The sequence below is a fragment of the Staurois parvus genome, unplaced genomic scaffold (assembly GCF_062004578.1).
Source record: "Staurois parvus isolate SC_StPar_1 unplaced genomic scaffold, SC_StPar_1.0 ptg000525l, whole genome shotgun sequence".
In the NCBI taxonomy this organism is placed as follows: Eukaryota; Metazoa; Chordata; class Amphibia; order Anura; family Ranidae; genus Staurois; species Staurois parvus.
Genome location: NW_028318321.1, coordinates 3,135,317 through 3,153,814, shown reverse-complemented (window position 1 = coordinate 3,153,814; position 18,498 = coordinate 3,135,317). Strand labels below are relative to the sequence as shown.

General features: G+C 44.6%; 1 protein-coding gene across 1 annotated transcript in view; it reads right to left on the bottom strand.

Moving 5' to 3' along the window:
- GABRP (gamma-aminobutyric acid type A receptor subunit pi) overlaps positions 1–18,498 on the bottom strand; it is a 168,552-nt gene that overhangs the window by 84,943 nt on the left and 65,111 nt on the right. The window contains exon 3 of the mRNA XM_089690278.1: positions 4,748–4,851. Within this exon, the coding sequence (XP_089546404.1) occupies positions 4,748–4,851 (104 nt within the window). The remainder of the gene's footprint in view (positions 1–4,747; positions 4,852–18,498) is intronic.

Sequence of the window (18,498 nt, the reverse complement as noted above, 5' to 3'; positions counted from 1 at the left end):
AGAAGTGGGTAGATCTCCGAGATCAGATGTTTCCGCGGTTCAGCCTTCGCGCATGCAGATTCAAATGGGGTAAGAGAGCGATGCCAGTTATGAGGGGGTTTATGAGAGAGCAGATAATGTCTGATCTGGAAATATACCCAGAAAGGGAATTCGCGAATACCCAGGCTTTCTTGCAATTCTCGGAGTGTTTTCACCTTGCCCTTGCGGAGAAAATGTTTCACTAAGAGCTGTTTGTGTGGCCAATGTTTCATTAAAAAGTCTTTATGCATGCCAGGGGGAAAGTCAGGGTTGAGGCGTATGGGGGTCAGGGGGTTGGGTGTGCCAGAAATGGCTGCAGATCTATAAGCCGAACGGAAAATTTTTAACTTAGGTCCCACCAAAGGATGGGTGAGAAGAACTTGTGGCGTGTGTTTCGGCGAAAGCCAAGGAATCAATGCCAGGGGGAAGGGCGAGCAAGCATTCTCTATAGATATCCAGTCTTTAGAGGCAGTGTGAACGTGCCAATCAACTATCCGGGAAAGATGACACGCCCAATAGTAGCGGTAAAGATCAGGGAATCCTATACCCCCTTTAAGTTTAGAGAGGGTTAATTGGGAGTAGGCAATACGCGGACGTTTGTGGCTCCAAAGGAACAGTGAACACAGTCTTTTGCAAGAAGCAAAGAAAGCAGGAGGTAAGTGAATTGGTAATGTTTGGAAGAGATACAGGAGACGGGGAAGTACATTCATTTTAATGATCGCTGCCCTTCCAAACCACGAGAAACAAGGACGGTGCCATTTATTGAGGTCTTCTTGCATAGAGCGAAGAGCGGGAAGAAAGTTTTTCATGTAAAGGTCATCAAGGTTGCTGGTGAGCTGGATACCAAGATAAGTTAGGGAATCCCTTTCCCAGTGAAATGGGAATTGGGCCTCACAAGCAGAGACTAGCTCCGCAGACAAAGTAATGTTAAGGGCGGCAGATTTGGAAAAATTAATTTTAAAATTCGACAAATATCTGAAAAGGGCAAAGTCTTTCAGTAGGTTTGGAAGAGTGATGTGAGGGTCCGCCAGGAACAAAAGAATATCATCCGCATAAGCTGCAAGCTTATATTCCTTATCTGTCACCGTGATTCCTTTAACATCAGGGTTTAAACGAATTTTCCGCAACAGGGGCTCAAGGGATAGGACAAACAAAAGCGGGGAGAGGGGGCATCCCTGACGTGTACCGTTCCGTAAGTGAAAGGAGTTGGACAGATGGCCGTTCACCCGGACCCGGGCAGTAGGGGCAGAATAGAGGGCCATGATAAAGTTGAGCATCTTCTCACCCAAACCCAGTCATTTGGCCATCTTTAGCCTGGTGCAGTCAGTTAACAGTGGAGTATTAATTTAAAGTGGAATTCTGCCTTTAGAAGTGTAGCAGGAAAAATGAATCCTATCTGTGACTGCTGTAATCTGCTGACTGGCATCTCCTGTGTAACCTGACACTTGCACTGAACACAGACAAGGCAGTGAGGGATTTCAGCCCCCTTTTCTCCTCTCAGACTGTAACAGAGAGAGAGAGCCAATCAGAAAAGCCATTAAAGGAGCCAATGACAGGGACTTTCTCAAGCAGGAAGTGCAGCTGCAAAGCATTGTGGAAGATGCAGTCTTGAACAGAAACGGCCTGATAGGCTGATATGGCAATAGAACTACAAAATAACTATAAAAGCCATCATGCTTAAGGAGAGCAGAGTGAAGGGATCCATCTTGTGTTTTCCTGAGAGAGGACAGTCTGCATGTGGCAAGGAAACAGTCTGGACCAGGGGCGGACTGACCATTTGGAAACTCGGGCACTGCCCAAGGGCCCGGGGTCAGTAGGGGGCCCCATGAGATGCCCCTGGTACCTTTTTCATAGGCTTTTTTAAGTTTGGGCAAGAAAACAGGGGCCCCATGATCCCCTATTGCCCGGGGGCCCCATGAGTTGTCAGTCCGCCCCTGGTCTGGACCTGGCAAAGAAGTGCTTAGGGTCAGTTCATAGCATGCTGAGTCAGGGGAACATCCAAGCTCAGAGATGTGGACCTACAATACAGAAGCGCTCATCGTGAGGTGACCAGAGGAGCCTGTCATTTCCAGGATGATCGTTTGGGTCTTAGTCACAGGATCTGGTGAGAGGGATTTTTCCCACTGTCAGATGACAGGAACGCTGCACACATACAGAGACATTACACTTGCCCATACTCACCAGGGACTGGGTTGTGTAGATGGCCCTGCTAAACAGACACAGTGTTCGCTTTGCTATACAAATACCACCATGGGTTTACAATTACACTTTACCATAGGAGTTTAAGTGCACCAATGAAAGTGGCTAGCTGAAGATCCCAAGATTCATCCTGTTACCAAGAGACTGAAGTTACTGGTGCCATACGGGCGCGCGCATGCGTATCCAGGTCTTTATATTGCATGGTATGTGAGGGAATAGCTTTACCTTGGAAAGTATCTATTAAGCATCAGTTGGGTACAGTGTTTGCCTACTGGGCTTGTGGTGTCAGGGGTTGGAAGGGAGAAGTTTGACACAACAGAGAGTCATTCTTCTGCTCTCCTCCAGCTTGGACATCATAGAGCCAAATTTATGTACATGGATTTAGACCCACTTTGAGGTTGCCATTTAAGTGTTTCCTCTGCTCTTGGGGTTATTCACGGTTGGAATCCCCTGAAAGCAGCCTGAGTGTAAAAGTGAGTTATATTGCTTGCGGTCACAGTATTTGCTGTTCTCTTGATTCACCCAACGAATACCTGTTGTTAATGTTTATTACTTCCCATAGAAGTCTTACAGTAAAGCTGATCTCTGTGTTTTATTATAAAGTGTGTGCTTTTCATTGGTCCTTGCACTTACACTATTGCCAGGTGTGTCAGTTGGGCCTGAGACAATTCTTGGGGTTGAGAGGCAGAGTGGCGGAGTAAACAAACCTAAGCAGCCCCTTCGGGGGTATCGCTACAGAAGGTTTTGAGGAATAAATGCAGTGATGGCAATATCATTTCACTTCTATGTTCTCAGCTTTAATACACTTTACCTTCATCTCTGATTCTGATTTCACCATTCTGCCCTCCCCTCTGCACAGCACTGAAGCCATCAGACTACGTTTCTAGTAAACATACATAGTATCAGGTTTACATTACGTAAAAAAACAAGGCTAATAAGGGCCTTTTGGCTTGAAAATAGGTCTAGGATAGTTTAACCACTAGCCTACAGGGCACTTATACCCCTTTCCTGCCCAGGCCAATTTCCAGCTTTCAGCGCTGTTGCACTTTGAATGACAATTGCGTGGTCATGCAACACTGTACCCATATGAAATTTTTATCATTTTTTTGTGACAGATAGAGCTTTATTTTGGTGGTATTTAATCACCTCTGGGTTTTTTATTTTTTCTTAAACAAACCAAAAACCACTGAAAATTTTGAAAAAAAAAAACATTTTTTCTTAGTTCTTGTTATAAATTTTGTAAATAAGTGATTTTTCTCCTTCACTGATGTGCGCTAATGAGGCTGCAGTGATGGGCACTGATAGGCTGCACTGATGGACACTGATAGGTGGCACTGATGGGCACTGATGAGGAGGCACTGGTAGGTGGCACTGATGGGCATTGGCAGGCATCACTGATGGGCACTGAAAGGCAGCACTCATATATGGCACTGATAGGCGGCACTGATAGCTGGCACTGACTGGCACTGATAGGCGGCACTGACTGGCACTGTTAGGTGGCACTGAAGGCACTGTTAGGCGGCACTAATAGGCAGCACTGACGGGCACTGATAGGTGGCACTTATGCACACTGATAGGTGGCACTGACTGGCACTGATAGGCAGCACTGACTGGCACTGATAGGTGGTACTGGTTGGCAGCACTGATAGGTGGCACTGACTGGCATTGATAGGTGGCACTGACTGGCACTGATGGGTGACACTGAAAGGCAGCTCAGATGGGCACTGATATGTGGCATTGATGTGGCACTGATGGGCACTGAAATGTGGCACTGATTGGCACTGGCAGGTGGCATGGATGAGCACTGAGAGCTGGCACAGATGGACACTGACAGGTGGCGCTGCTGGGGCTACACAGATCATCAGGGCACACTGATCATCAGTGCTCTGATGTTCTGTGTACATGTTGATTACCGGCTCTCCTCTCCTCTCGAGCTGTCAGCGTGACAGGTCGTGAGGAGAGAAATGCCTATAACCGGTATTTCCCTATTTACATGTGATCAGCTGTGATTGGACACAGCTGATAACATGTCCAAGCTGACATATTCGGCTCTTTCCGTGGATTGGTGATCCGCTGTGTCCGAGGGACACAGCGCACCGCCGATCGCCACGCTGTGTGCTCCGGGAGCCGCGCATGCGCGGTTAGAATGGGAGGACGTCATATGATGTCCTCCCAGAATGAAAGAACCACCTTGGGTCCGTCATATTACCATATGACGGGCGGGAGGCAGTTAAAGAAGCTCCCATAACCCTCAGGCACCAGTTCATTGGGCACAATTCACTAAAGCTTATCGCATGATTTAATTCAGTCACATGACCACATATCGCATACAATACTGAAAATGTCAATTCACTATTGCTAGTATGTGGTATTTACTGAAAATAGCAAAAAGAAGGAGAATAAAGGAATGTCCCCCGAAGTAGATCCAATGTCAATGACCGTATACTACTGTTCAACATCTCTGCCATTGGAACTGCATTCTGTGAACACATCTTTGTACATCATACTGTGGACAACATGCAATACTCACTGTCAAAAAAAGGGCGCAGGTACTTGTTGTATCCTTTCATTAGCTTCTGAATTGTTGGGGGAAGAATCTCTCCATCACCTTTAACAGTAGAGCTGTACAAGATGCTGGTAGCAATGAGGAAAGAGAAAAGGTGCACACATTATTCTCTATACAAATATAAACAGACGTATTAACTAAGGCACAACTAAGTGCAGTTTCCCATGGTAATCAGCAAATCAGTTTTCCATTTACAATGCAGATCAGAAGGTCAATTGCAGGTCAATTGCACCTGTCAATGAATTCTCAATGTGTCCCAAACTGATGACACAAGCCTCAAGTGCGTTGACACAGGCCCTTAAGAGATTACTTGTAGCTGCTTTGGGTAACTGCTCTTTGGTTTGATTTGGACAAACGTACTAAATAAGCCTAAAATTACACTACGCTGCCAAATAATTACATGGAAGTGACAAATGGGTTTTGTAATTAGGAAAGAGGTAGATTTTTGCCTAAACCTACAATACACATGGTAAGTCAACTTTCCAAAGCATTACAGTTAGAGATGAGCGAATTATTCAAAAATTCGATTCGGCTGATTCGGCGAATTCGCGGAATAAATTTGATTCGAGTCGAATATATTCGCTGCGAATTTAACTTATAAAAAGGGTGTTTCTAGGCTTCAGAGAGCCTTTATATTAGTGCAGAACACTGTACCTTTAATTTAAATGCCCTTGGAGTCTGCTGGGGAAGAGAAATAATACTGTCAGTCAGTATGACATGCAGATGAGTGCCGTCGATCTTAGAATCACCGCACACTTCACTCATTTGGGCAGTCACGGGGCCAAAACCAGAGTGTGGAGCCACAGTGTGGCGGTGGAGGCAGCAGCAATGGGAGGCCATACAGCACCCTATGAAAAAATGGAACCCACCAGCAGTGTGAGGAGACCTGAAAGTGGCACATGGCAGAGTGTGGCGATGGAGACAGCAGCAATGGGAGGCCGTACAGGGACCCATGACACACTCTGGACCTGGCAGCAGCATGAGGAGGCGGTACAGGGGCCCATGACAGATTACGGGCCTGGCAGCAGCATGAGGAGTCGGTACGGGGGCCCATGGCAGATTACGGGCCTGGCAGCAGCAATGGGAGGCCCGTAATCTGCCAGCACCCTATGACAAAATGGAACCCACCAGCAGTGTGAGGAGACCTGAAAGTGGCACATGGCAGAGTGTGGCGATGGAGACAGCAGCAATGGGAGGCCGTACAGGGACCCATGACACACTCTGGACCTGGCAGCAGCATGAGGAGGCGGTACAGGGGCCCATGACAGATTACGGGCCTGGCAGCAGCATGAGGAGTCGGTACGGGGGCCCATGGCAGATTACAGGCCTGGCAGCAGCAATGGGAGGCCATACAGCACCCTATGACAAAATGGAACCCACCAGCAGTGTGAGGAGACCTGAAAGTGGCACATGGCAGAGTGTGGCGATGGAGACAGCAGCAATGGGAGGCCGTACAGGGACCCATGACACACTCTGGACCTGGCAGCAGCATGAGGAGGCGGTACAGGGGCCCATGACAGATTACGGGCCTGGCAGCAGCATGAGGAGTCGGTACGGGGGCCCATGGCAGATTACGGGCCTGGCAGCAGCAATGGGAGGCCGTACAGGGACCCATGACACACTCTGGACCTGGCAGCAGCATGAGGAGGCGGTACAGGGACCCATGACAGATTACGGGCCTGGCAGCAGCATGAGGAGTCGGTACGGGGGCCCATGGCAGATTACGGGCCTGGCAGCAGCAATGGGAGGCCCGTAATCTGCCAGCACCCTATGACAAAATGGAACCCACCAGCAGTGTGAGGAGACCTGAAAGTGGCACATGGCAGAGTGTGGCGATGGAGACAGCAGCAATGGGAGGCCGTACAGGGACCCATGACACACTCTGGACCTGGCAGCAGCAAGAGGAGGCGGTACAGGGGCCCATGGCAGAGTGGCGAAGCATAAGCAGCTTAAATTGAAGGCCATACAGAGGCCTATGTTAAAAATAATAACATGTTTGGGGCATAATTCATGGCGGATTTATAGTCGACATACGGCTACGTTTACTTCCTCGGGCGGCTTGACGAAAAATTGCCACACCGCCGAGTAGGAAACTTTGCCCCCGCTACTCCTCACTGGCTGACTGCTACTTCCTCCGTGCACACCGGCACCACTACTGGCCGTGGTGGTAGGCTGCAGTGGAGCTGGTGCTCTACTCCGTGGCCGTTTGCCTCCACTGACACTGCTGCGACCCTGCTGCCTCCTGGGCAACCCACCGACTGTTTTGCTCGCTGCCAAGCTGCCACCCTCTTCTCCTGATGATGCGGAAGCAATAGCCTGATGACGACGAGGCTGCCAAGTGCGATCAGCCTCATCATCATCAATTAGGGTCTCCGCCTCACTACTAGCCCCCTCGGCTGCGTGTGGGTCAGGAGACAGACCTGTCTCTAGACCGGCTACCGAGCCACTCTCCTCGCCAGTACTTCTTCGCCTGGCTGCTGAAGAGGCGGATGTCTCCCCCCGTTCCTGACCGCCCTCTGTTAGCTCTTCCTCACTGTACAGTGGGGCTGAGCCCACAGCATGCGATACTTCGCTTGGTGAGGGAACACCAAAGGACAGGGGCAGGTAGAGGACACGTGATTTCAGTGGGCTTGCTCCCGGGCCATGCCAACTAACGGTTGTGTCTGACGTACCCACCGACCGTTGGCTGTAGGTGTCAGAGGTGACCTGGGAAGAGGAAGACGACCGAGCCAACCAATCGATGACGGCAGGGTTGTCGGTGGAGACACGACCGCTGGATGACACCGGGAGCACTGGCCTCTGGCTGCGACTAGTGCTGCCTCGACCCCTTCCTCTGCTGCCACGTCTGCTCGCTCCTGAAACATTGCCTCCTCTGCCACTCCTCTGCGTGTTGTCTGACATACTCTTTAATTCAATGATTCTGTGTCCCTGAGTAACGATTCTGTGTCCCTGAGTAACAATTCTGTGTCCCTGAGTAACGATTCTGTGTCCCTGAGTAACAATTCTGTGTCCCTCAGTAACAATTCTGTGTCCCTCAGTAACGATTCTGTGTCCCTCAGTAACGATTCTGTGTCCTTGAGTAACGATTCTGTGTCCCTGAGTAACGATTCTGTGTCCCTGAGTAACGATTCTGTGTCCCTCAGTAACAATTCTGTGTCCCTGAGTAACAATTCTGTGTCCCTGAGTAACAATTCTGTGTCCCTCAGTAACGATTCTGTGTCCCTCAGTAACGATTCTGTGTCCTTGAGTAACAATTCTGTGTCCCTGAGTAACAATTCTGTGTCCCTGAGTAACAATTCTGTGTCTGTCCCTGAGTAACAATTCTGTGTCCCTGAGTAACAATTCTGTGTCCCTCAGTAACAATTCTGTGTCCCTGAGTAACAATTCTGTGTCCCTGAGAAACAATTCTGTGTCTGTCCCTGAGTAACAATTCTGTGTCCCTGAGTAACAATTCTGTGTCCCTGAGTAACAATTCTGTGTCCCTCAGTAACGATTATGTGTCCCTCAGTAACAATTCTGTGTCCCTGAGTAACAATTCTGTGTCCCTGAGTAACAATTCTGTGTCTGTCCCTGAGTAACAATTCTGTGTCCCTGAGTAACGATTCTGTGTCCCTGAGTAACGATTCTGTGTCCCTGAGTAACGATTCTGTGTCCCTGAGTAACGATTCTGTGTCCCTCAGTAACAATTCTGTGTCCCTCAGTAACAATTCTGTGTCCCTGAGTAACAATTCTGTGTCCCTGAGTAACAATTCTGTGTCCCTCAGTAACGATTCTGTGTCCCTCAGTAACAATTCTGTGTCCCTGAGTAACAATTCTGTGTCCCTGAGTAACAATTCTGTGTCTGTCCCTGAGTAACAATTCTGTGTCCCTGAGTAACAATTCTGTGTCCCCGAGTAACGATTCTGTGTCCCTCAGTAACAATTCTGTGTCCCTGAGTAACAATTCTGTGTCCCTGAGTAACAATTCTGTGTCTGTCCCTGAGTAACAATTCTGTGTCCCTGAGTAACAATTCTGTGTCCCTGAGTAACAATTCTGTGTCCCTGAGTAACGATTCTGTGTCCCTGAGTAACAATTCTGTGTCCCTGAGTAACGATTCTGTGTCCCTCAGTAACAATTCTGTGTCCCTGAGTAACAATTCTGTGTCCCTCAGTAACGATTGAATGACCGGAGGCTAATGGAGAATTCTAAGATGGCCACGATTTATAGCTCCACCATTACACAGTGCTGGCTGGCTGGCTGCTGATTGGCTAATGCGATCACATGTCATGAATGAATGCATTATGGGTCAGCGCGCCTTGTCTGCGCGCCTTCCCAGAGATCCCCGCTCCGTCGCCACACATGTCGCCGCCATTTTTGGGAAAATTCGATTCGCGCATCCGAAGTTTGCTAATTTTCGGATTCAGCGCGAATCGAATTTTTCCTGATCTTCGAAACGAATTCCACTTCGCCATGTTCGATTCGCTCATCTCTAATTACAGTAATCCCCAGAACAGCATACTCAAAGAGGCACTGGGAACTTTCCAACTTGCACGTCATATTAAGGAAAACTGGCAAGGTGGCTCCCACACAGCAAGGTTTCCCTCAATGAGCACCCCAGATTAGCTCATAGAAAAACAGAAAGGGGCACTACACCAAAACCAGGATTCTAAGATAATTTTAATTGTTAGTAAATAGATCATATAAATAGAGCCAGCATGTTTAGGGGGCAACACCGCTCCCTCTTCATCAGGGCTCCACTCAGTCACAGTGAAAACAGTGACCTCACAGTTCTATATTAAAGGTAAGCAAATGGTGAAAGACAGAAGCTTTCCACTCAAACTGGTGAGGAAGGAGAAGGAGAAACAATGAACAAACTGTAGTTAAATCTATAGATTCCATGTTAAATCCTAAAAGTCCATGTAAATAAGTCTATATCCTGTTCCATACAACACCAGAGGCTCTGAGTATCTCTGAGAAAATAAAAAAGAGCAACAGAGAGTGCCGGACTAAGTGAGGTATGGGCACAGTTTTTATTAAAAGACAATTGTCAACTCACTTTTAGATGTGAAAACAAAGCATGTCTCCATGATATAGATCACTGCTCTCCGTAGGTCTACAAGGTGGATGGTCAGGATGCTGCTGTGGTCAGGTCAACAGCAGGATCAGATGCTACTATAGGATGAGCCAGGTAATGCTGAGGACCAGGCTGGAACACACAGGGCACTGGACAGGATGGGGCATCACCATGGGTGGAACAGGAAACAGGAGCGTGGTTACGTATTTCAAAGCCCTGCGGCTTCTTCCTTAAACCATCTCAGCCTGCCACTTAATCTGTCTCTCTCTGCTGTTCTTTTATACAGTTCTATATTAGAACCAGTATTTAACTCTTCACATATTGTAACAACTTGACAACAGTTGCTGAGCAGCAATGGATTCACTGTTTTCTAGAGTCCACCCAAGTTTTCTGTGTTGAGCTCTGATGAAGGTGAAGTGTTGTTGCCCCTTCCAAGTAAGTTGGCTGTTTTTATATGGCCTATTTGTCATTAAAACTATTTTGGAGTCTTTCATCTACTTTTGGTCTGGAACTCCTTTCTGTATTTCTATGACTTGTGATATCCAGTTAGTCAGCAGATATCCTACTGGGTTTTGGTATGAGTGATGTCCTCACAAGTTCAGCTGGATGAGGCTGGATGGTGCACCTGGTAATACTAATAGTGGTCTATGAAACCAGGGATAAATGCTTGAAATGCAGACTGCTTGCACTCTAGGCATTCTTTTTAAGTACCACTAGGTACACCAACCAGCCACATCCAGACCTGTTCAGCCGTAGCAGTAATCCTCTCATAGAATTTGGTGTGCTGCCAGTAGCAGAGCCGAACGATGAACCTGTGCCCTCCACCCGCACCTAAATGCTGGAGTCTCATGCACTGTGGCTAAATGCTTAGTGTGCAAAGGGCCTAATTATCCAATCATGTGAAAAATCTGATTCTTGTTTATTCATTTCATCTACACATGATTGGATAAGTGAAGTGAATCTTCGCTCTTACTTTGTGTGAGCATTCTTAATTCCTTTAGTTACTTTGTCTGAGGCTGTCCCTAGAGGTAACCATTTTAGTCACACTGCAAAGAGTGCTTTAGGGCAGAAACAACCTTGTAACACTCAAAACAGTCATTTTTAAACAAATGTAATTTTGTGTCACTATTCACCCTACAGAGAACATGGAAACTAAAGTGGTTTACTGTGAATTCATGTGGTTAAAGCAAAACTCTAACCATGTTACAGATGCCTCCTCCATCCCCAAATCCCCAAACTTTTTTCTTTACAGTCTTAACCCATATACATACCTTTTTTTCTTCAGTATTCTAATCGGTCCAATAACGTTGCAACTTCCTCTCCTTCTAACAGCCATGGTGAGGAGGTAGGCATTCTTCCAGGACTGAGTGGTGCTCACATAATGATATGTGAGCGCTATTCAGTCTTGGGGTACTGTTATCATAGTCTGTATGACGATGCATCTACTGGTGGGAAGTGTACGTGACAGGCTAGGCAGTGTCATTCTGCCATGAAGAGGACCTCCAGCAATGGCCCACTGAGGAAGTCTGGGATAGCACTGGAGTGAGGACAGGGTAAGTGGAATGGGCAGAAAAAATATAATGTGGAAAGCAGGCCCAGACAAAATGTATCTCAACTTAACAGATAACAAAGAAGAAGATAACTGTACAGGTTTATAGACAGTGGAAGCAGAGAGACCTTGTTGTGAACATGAATATGAAATACACCATAACACTCTTGTAGACATGTTCACTTGAATCCAATAACCGTTCTATGCATTTAATGTTTCTGTAAACTAAAGGTCCCCAATCCCTGTTAGCCCCTACTGAAAAAAGACAGCTTTCTGTAAGAGACACTGACTATAAAATACAGCATATCATTGAAAAGTTTGCTTAAAGCTGAACTTCAGTTTTGCATAGTTGTACAGGATCATAATTGTTTATTCTGATTTCACTGCACACTGAGAGAATATCACAGTGTGCATCAGAAGCCGTGGAGAGTCAGAGAGTCTACTTTATCCATATATCCTAGCTGGAGGATGTTCAGCATCATCTAACTCTTTCCTACCCAGTTCTACTTTTGTGTTCCAACTATTATGTGTTTCATGCTCTTGCCATTGTGTTAAACTGCTAACACTGTAGTATCTACTGACATTTTGTGGTATAGCAGAGACAAACAATTTCTTTGTTTGTGCATTGAGTAAGATCTTTGTTTGTGCATTGGGTAGGATTCTCTGTACTGTACTTTACAAAGAAAAAAAAATGTACTGGATTCAAATTTTGTGTTCTATGGGAGAGTTAAGCTGTTTGTGGATTCCTTTGAATCAGCAAGTGGCCATACTGTCTGGATAGATCAGGATTTAAAGAAGTACTGTATGTCAGTGCATAAAGTGTCAGTTGTGATAGAAGACAACAAATTTCAAAAGCCTTTTAAACACCTTGCTCTATTGTGTCTCAAAAAGCACATTGCCTGTTTTCACTGCACCCAGAATGAGCATATGGCTCCATTACAGACTCTGAGATCTGTTTGCAAGAGCACTGCTCCTAGCAACTAGGATTAGTTTACAGTCTGCTGCATTATCTCCATGTTTCTGTTCACACTTAATAGAAGCACATCTTCAGCCTAGCCAGTCTCCAGACCTAAATCCAATAGAACATCTTTGGAGGGAGCTGAAACTCCGTGTTGCTCAGCGACAGCCCCAAAACCTGACAGATCTAGAGGAGATCTGTGTGGAGGAGTGGGCCAAAATCACTGTTGCAGTGCAAACCTGGTCAAGAACTACAGGAAATGTTTGACCTCTGTAATTGCAAGCAAAGGCTTCTGTACCAAATATTAACACTGATTTTCTCAGGTGTTCAAATACTTATGTTCAGCAGTGCAAGACAAATAAATTCTTTAAAAATCATAAAATGTGATTTCCTGAATTTTTTTTTTAATTCTGTCTCTCAGAGTGGGAATGCACCTACAATGTGAATTTCAGACTCCCCATGATTTCTAAGTGGGAGAACTTGCAAAATCACAGGGTGTTCAAATACTTCTGTTCCTCACTGTATTCTTTTACCAGTGGATGGCAGAGTTTATAAGTTTGTAGTTGTGTCTGTTTTTTTCTCTATAATAAAGTTCCTGTTTCCAAACAAAAGCAGCAGATAAACACATGTGGACAGTGCACCGTCAGTTCTGAGAGCTATATACAGAATCTCTAACAGGTTATGGACCCAGACACCCAGGCATAGCCTGCAACAGCAAGGAAGTGCAAAATACAGCAACAAAAAGAAGACTGAAACAAAATAAAAGAAAATGACCAGTAACACAGCTGCAACAAAGCTTTCCTTTGCAAACCTGACAAACCAGTCTTGGAAATTCAGGATTAAAATGCTGCTAATAAGAGAAGGTACATGGAAATGTATGAATGAAGTCAGACCAGAACACCCTTCAGATAAGTGGATAGAGAAAAATCAGAAAGCTCAGAGTACACTCTCTCTTATTATAGAAGATGAACAAATTATACATATAGGTAAGTATGACACTGCTAAAGAAATATGGGAAGGATTACAAAAGGTACATGAAAGAGCTAATCTCAGCAATAAACAGTACTTGATTAGAAAGCTATACGAAACCAAGCTGAGGAAAGGCCAGGATATGCAGGATTACAAAAGGCACACCTTGGAAATGGCTGAACACCTGAGAGGTTTAGGAATAGAAATACAAAATTTTCATGTCACATCATTATTACTTAATGGTTTACCAGAAAGTGTGAAATGCTTGTCACAGCACTTGATGCACGTCCAGATGATGACCTGACATTGGAATATGTTAATGGCAAGCTTGTGAATGAATATAAGCGTAAAATAGAAAGCATTAATAGTTATGGTGCCTCTGTCACAGAGCCTGCTTTTAAGACTAAAAATAGGAATAAAAACAGTCACATGCAACAAAAAACATGTGCATGCTAGGTGTGCAAGAAACAAGGTCATTTAAAAGTAGACTGAAGAATCTGGAAAGCTAGAGTGCAAAAACAAATTAAACTACAAAAGACCAAAAGTGTGAAGGAAGAAACTGATTTTTCTTCAGATAATGAATATGTTTTTCAATCCAAAAGCTGAACCTCATTTGTGCAGGCATGGTGTGTTGATTCACGAGTTATGAGTCACAAGACAAATCACAGAAATTTCTTTATTCACCTTGACCAGAGTAAAAAAGAAAAAAAAACACCACAGCTAATGGGCAAATAATGAAATCAGAAGGAATAGGAGATGCTTTTCTTTACTGTCTTATTTCCCAGAGTGTCCCCAGAAAGATATATGTGAAACATGTCCTGTATGTCCCTACTCTTAAAACAAATCTTTTATCAGTGAATAAGCTCACAAAACAAGGCAATGTAGCGACCTTCCAAGATGACATTTGTAGCATCACAAAAGGGGATAGCTTACTTGCAAAAGCTAAACTTACAGGTGAGCTTTTTCAGCTGAACTGCAATGAGCTGGTTAATACTGCCAAAGAGGAAAAACATTCAGACTGCATTCACTCATGGCACAGTTAACTTGGGTACAAGTTCTGACATATTAACCGCTTCCTGATATAATGCTATGGGGGGCACAGGTGCGCAAAATCACGTATATATAAATATATACAGTGGGGCAAAAACGTATTTAGTCAGCCACCAATTGTGCAAGTTCTCCCACTTAAAAAGATGAGAGAGGCCTGTAATTGGCATCATAGGTAGACCGAAACTATGAGAGACAAAATGAGAAAAAAAATCCAGACAATCACATTGGCTGATTTGGAAAGAATTTATTTGCAAATTATGGTGGAAAATAAGTATTTGGTCAATATCAAAAGTTCATCTCAATACTTTGTTATATATTCTTTGTTGGCAATGACAGAGGTCAAACATTTCCTGTAAGTCTTCACAAGGTTGGCACACACTGTAGCTGGTATGTTGGCCCATTCCTCCATGCAGATCTCCTCTAAAGCAGTGATGTTTTGGGGCTGTCGCTGGGCAACACAGACCTTCAACTCCCTCCAAAGGTTTTCTATGGGGTTGAGATCTGGAGACTGGCTAGGCCACTCCAGGACCTTGAAAGCCACTCCTTCGTTGCCCGGGCGGTATGTTTGGGATCATTGTCATGTTGGAAGACCCAGCCACGTTTCATCTTCAATGTCCTTGCTGATGGAAGGAGGTTTTCACTCAAAATCTCATGATACATGGCCCCATTCATTCTGTCCTGTACATGGATCAGTCGTCCTGGTCCCTTTGCGGAGAAACAGCCCCAAAGCATGATGTTGCCACCCCCATGCTTCACAGTAGGTATGGTGTTCTTTGGATGCAACTCAGCATTCTCTCTCCTCCAAACACGACGAGTTGTGTTTCTACCAAACTGTTCTATTTTGGTTTCATCTGACCATATGACATTCTCCCAATCCTCTTCTGGAACATCCAAATGCTCTCTAGCAAACTTCAGACGGGCCCGGACATGTACTATCTTAAGCAGGGGGACATGTCTGACACTGCAGGATCTGAGTCCCTGGCGGCGTAGTGTGTTACTGATGGTAGCCTTTGTTACGTTGGTCCCATCTCTCTGCAGGTCATTCACTAGGTCCCCCCGTGTGGTCCTGGGATTTTTGCTCACTGTTCTTGTTATCATTTTGACCCCATGGGGTGAGATCTTGCGTGGAGCCGCAGATCGAGGGAGATTATCAGTGGTCTTGTATGTCTTCCATTTTCTAATTATTACTCCCACAGTTGATTTGTTCACACCAAGCTGCTTGCCTATTGCAGATTCAGTCTTCCCAGCCTGGTGCAGGTCTGCAATTTTGTTTCTGGTGTCCTTCGACAGCTCTTTGCTCTTCACCATAGTGGAGTTTGGAGTGTGACAGTTTGAGGTTGTGGACAGGTGTCTTTTATACTAATAACAAGTTCAAACAGGTGCCATTGATACAGGTAATGAGTGCAGGACAGAGGAGCCTCTTAAAGAAGAAGGTACAGGTCTGCGAGAGCCAGAAATCTTGCTTGTTTGTAGGTGACCAAATACTTATTTTCCACTATAATTTGCAAATAAATTCTTTCCAAATCAGCCAATGTGATTGTCTGGATTTTTTTTCTCATTTTGTCTCTCATAGTTTCGGTCTACCTATGATGCCAATTACAGGCCTCTCTCATCTTTTTAAGTGGGAGAACTTGCACAATTGGTGGCTGACTAAATACTTTTTTGCCCCACAGTATGTGATTTTGCATTTCCGGCAGTGCCTGCCAATCACCAGGTCCCTGCTGGTGTTTAGTCACCGGCGCCCACTGATTGCTGAGCATCTCCGACGGGGAGGAAAACTGTTTGTAAACAAAACAGTTCTCCTCCCTGTCAGCTTGTGTACACTGCTTTGGATGGCTGTGCACGGACACAGCCCAATGTAAAACAGCACAAAGCACACAGTTAGCCCTTTGATCGCTCCTCATGTTAACCCCTTCCTGCCCAGCGCCATTAGTACAGTGTCAGTGCTTTTTTTTAGCACTGATCATTGTATTGGTGTCACTGGGGATGTCAGTCACACCAAGTCAGTTCCCCTCAGTCAAATTAAACAAACACCAGCGCTCTAATCGTCATGCTCCACATATAAAATGGTAACTGTCACTTTATTGAGGTGCAGCCCTCTAAACATGGGGGAGTCTTGATACTAGCAAAAGAAAAACACAAAAAGGGCTCATTCTCCTTGTGCATTACTGTAGTTACAAATGAATTTATTAAAAATGTGATAAATGGATACTCACAAAATGAATGTAAAAAACAAACATGAAGCCAAATGGGTCAATGTCACACAACTGTCCTGTGATGATGGTGCCCGACGGGAAAAACTGACACGTTTCAGGAGTTGAACTCCCCTTTTCAAAGCTAAGGTGATAAGTAATGCCCATGCCACATGTATAGGGAGAATAACCGATTGAAATAATTGTCACACCCCCTCCATGGAAAATAGCTCCACTGCTGGGTCCTAAAGCTATTTGCTGCGTGTGTCACTTCCATGAATTAAATGAATGGAAATAAATGATGCTTGTACAAAGATGTGTGCCAACAATGAACTGTATGCCACAAGCATAAATTATATGAAGAACTTACTGTATGTGGTATGATGTCCCTTGAATGGAGGAGAGGTGGAGATGACTGTGCAGCCTCATAGAATCCGGAGTGAGTGGAGACATGTGAAGCGTTGTGCCATCACGGCGTGCGCTCCATGCTTCACATGTCTCCACAAACTCCTTTTCTTTTGCTAGTTCCCCTCAGTGTCAGAATGCTTGCCGCAGTCCCACTATAAGTCGCTGATCGCCACCATTACTAGTAAAAATTTAAAAAAAAGCCCAGTATGTGCCGCCATTTGTAAACGCTATAACTTTCACGTAAATCAATTAATTTACGCAAGATTTTTTTTAAGCAAAGGCATTTAGCAGAATACATTTTGGTCTAAATTTATGATGAAAATTGATTTTTAAACTTTTTTTACTGGACATGTTTAATAGCAAAATGTCAAAAATTATTGTTTTTTCTCAAAATTGTCATTTTTTTTATAGAGCAAAAAAAAAAACCACAGGCGATCAAAGAAAGCTATATTCATGGGGAAAAAGGATGTAAATTTAATTTGGATACAGCGTTGCATGACCGCACAAGTGTCAGTTAAAGTAACACAGTGCCATAATGGAAAAAATGGCCTGGTCAGAAAGGGGGATATATCCTCTGGAGGGCAAGTGGTTAAAGAAATGAACTGAGAATGACTATAATAGCAAAATGTCAAAAATTATTGTTTTTTCTCAAAATTGTCGTTTTTTTTATAGAGCAAAAAAAAAAAACACAGGCGATCAAAGAAAGCTATATTCATGGGGAAAAAGGATGTAAATTTAATTTGGATACAGCGTTGCATGACCGCACAAGTGTCAGTTAAAGTAACACAGTGCCATAATGGAAAAAATGGCCTGGTCAGAAAGGGGGATATATCCTCTGGAGGGCAAGTGGTTAAAGAAATGAACTGAGAATGACTATAATAGCAAAATGTCAAAAATTATTGTTTTTTCTCAAAATTGTCGTTTTTTTTATAGAGCAAAAAAAAAAAACACAGGCGATCAAAGAAAGCTATATTCATGGGGAAAAAGGATGTAAATTTAATTTGGATACAGCGTTGCATGACCGCACAAGTGTCAGTTAAAGTAACACAGTGCCATAATGGAAAAAATGGCCTGGTCAGAAAGGGGGATATATCCTCTGGAGGGCAAGTGGTTAAAGAAATGAACTGAGAATGACTATGCAAGTGGAATAAAAATTGGTCTATGTGATAAAACAATGAAATGCACGAGCTGTATAAAAGGAAAAATGACAAGAAAAGCCTTTCCAAATCAGAATAGCAGCAGAGCTAAAAAAAATCTGAACTTTGTTCATTCAGATCTTTGCAGTCCAATGGAAAAATTGACTCCAGGAAAGTAGATGATAAGTCCAGGTATACAACACTATATCTGTTATACAACAAAAGTGAAGTACCAGAGAAACTTAAAGAGACAATGGAACTGAAAATGCAGGTGATAACAAACTACTGTACCATACAACCCAGAACAAAACGGGGTTGCAGAAAGAATGAACCGTACTCTGTGAGAGTGGGAGAACCATGCTGTATGATGCAGATATGCCAAGAACATACTAGGGGGAGG